The sequence below is a fragment of the Pundamilia nyererei genome, unplaced genomic scaffold, assembly GCF_000239375.1.
Source record: "Pundamilia nyererei isolate P.nyererei 1_Seehausen unplaced genomic scaffold, PunNye1.0 scaffold00022, whole genome shotgun sequence".
NCBI lineage: Eukaryota > Metazoa > Chordata > Actinopteri > Cichliformes > Cichlidae > Pundamilia > Pundamilia nyererei.
The window spans coordinates 2,419,752-2,421,792 of record NW_005187423.1 but is presented as its reverse complement, the minus strand read 5'-3'; the positions used below and the strand labels follow the sequence as shown (position 1 = coordinate 2,421,792).

Genomic DNA, 2,041 nt, shown 5'->3' with positions numbered 1-2,041 from the left:
ATCAGATTTCATTTTCCACGCAGAGCTGAAGGAGGTTGGTCGTAATAAACCCACTTAGATAATTAGCCTGATTAGCATAAAGAAATAACAAACAAACCACCCTGCCCGTCTCCAAGGCTCAAAAACACACGTCTAAAATTCAGTAATTAACGTGTTTGTCGGTTTTGTTTGATCCGCACACAAAAAGGAATCTGAAAAATAAAAGTTAACATCATTAGAGAGCTGCTGGAGCACTTACCCAAGCTCCAGCGATTTCCTAAAGCACTGTATCTGACTTTCAAATGCAGTTACAGTGTTCAGATCCAGTGGCAGCGTAAACACAGCTAATTCAGGAAAATTAAAAAGAGCCTTATGCACGTTTGTATGTGCAGAGATTTAGTTGTTTACACACATCTACAAAAATATCTCATTTAGGATATTAAACTGATGTGACCAGATAAGCAACAGAGGTAAACATCTTTAAAACTTTAAAGTCAGACTAATAGGAGGCTTTGAGTTTAACATTTAAACAAGGCAAGTGGTTTCACTTGGTTTCAGTGTAAAGCTGAGCTAATTGTCTCTTGCGATACGAATAGTATGTAAGTAATTGCAAATAGTAAAAATGTGTTCTTACTGCTTCCTATAAATGCCACTAATGTCTGAAACTGTTGTCTGTTTGAATAGATTTAGATATAGGATATAGGTTACGCCTAATTTTGAACATCATTTATGGGCTTTTTGTTTAAAATCTAATCAAAAATAAATCTAATTGCCAAAAGTGGATTGGTAAAGATATATACTCCTAAATATCTCATATAACATTGACGACAGTGATGTATTAGCATAGACGAGCCTAGACGTTTCCGATTCTCACCCAGATGGCGTTTGTGGTTCTGATCATTCATTAATGGATCTAAATGAATCAGAGTGTATTTGGATGTGCGGCTTTGCATGCTGGGTTTGGATGTGGAGTCATATGGCATTATTTGGCTGTCATCATGATTTCATCTGGCTGAGCTTGAGCTCGACAGATCACCGTCTGTCCAAACAAGAGCAGAGTCGGTGAGAGAATTATTTATGAGTTACAGTAGCCTATGTCGAAACCACGAGACTAGTAGAAGGAGAACATGAGGAGTGATGCAGATGGCTGCGCTGTGCATTACTGAAACGACATCAAAATGATTTTAAAGGGCAAATATTAAGCCTTTTGTCATTTTCCATCAGTTAAAATGATGGATGCTCATATTAAATATGGTCAGTGTTTAAAAGAATAATGTCAGTGTATTTGCTAGTAAAGCTAGTGTTTCAGACTGCTCTGAACACACTACTTCACACAGTTATTTCTACTCTTGGGCCTGCTGATGTCAATAAGAGGGGGTTTCCTTAATATGGTCCTTTCAGGGTCCACCTAAACCTGTTTGCAAGGGGCAGCCAATCAGAATGCAGTTGGCTTAAATGGGGAGTAGTTAAAGTGTCTTGTTTGCAACAGAGTAAATAGTGAGAAGCTACTGTCCTATAGTCCAAGAATTATAAATGTGGAGTTGGAAATTAACATAATAGTCTCTCTTTAAATCCATAGCAGACACAGCCTTTCACACTCTTTCTGTGCGTTTGCTCTTTGAATCAGTGGAGAATCACAGTGCCTGAAGGTGAAACGGTCCAACTGACATTCACCTCTTTTGACCTGGTCCCTGAAGCCTGCGGAGACTTTGTTCAGGTCTATGATTACAACCAGGCCAGCCCTCAGTTAGCAGGTAAGCATGGCACAAATTACAAACAAAATCCACAGTTCTTCTTTACATACCAAAATGTTTTCACTCATCAGTAGAGTTTACATCAAAGCTGGTTATGTGACTAAGAGGAAAACGGGATGTGTTAAAATGTCAGAATAGACTGTGGGCTTTGTTCAACATTAACAATGTCAACTTTGTAGGGCCATGAATAAAAGATGAGCTCAATTAAAAGTTTGAGAAGCTGTACAATGGGCCAAGTTTCTCGAGTCTATTTTAATCTTAATGAATTTAAATCTGTCTCCATCTGACTTCACTTCTCAAGCAACACG

The 2,041-nt window shown here is 38.3% G+C and overlaps 1 protein-coding gene across 1 annotated transcript in view; it reads left to right on the top strand.

The window, feature by feature from the left end:
- Nucleotides 1-2,041, top strand: part of LOC102195077 (ovochymase-2) — a 34,330-nt gene that overhangs the window by 10,651 nt on the left and 21,638 nt on the right. The window contains exons 2-3 of the mRNA XM_005727041.1: nt 6-34; nt 1,559-1,733. Of these exons, the coding sequence (XP_005727098.1) occupies nt 6-34; nt 1,559-1,733 (204 nt within the window). The remainder of the gene's footprint in view (nt 1-5; nt 35-1,558; nt 1,734-2,041) is intronic.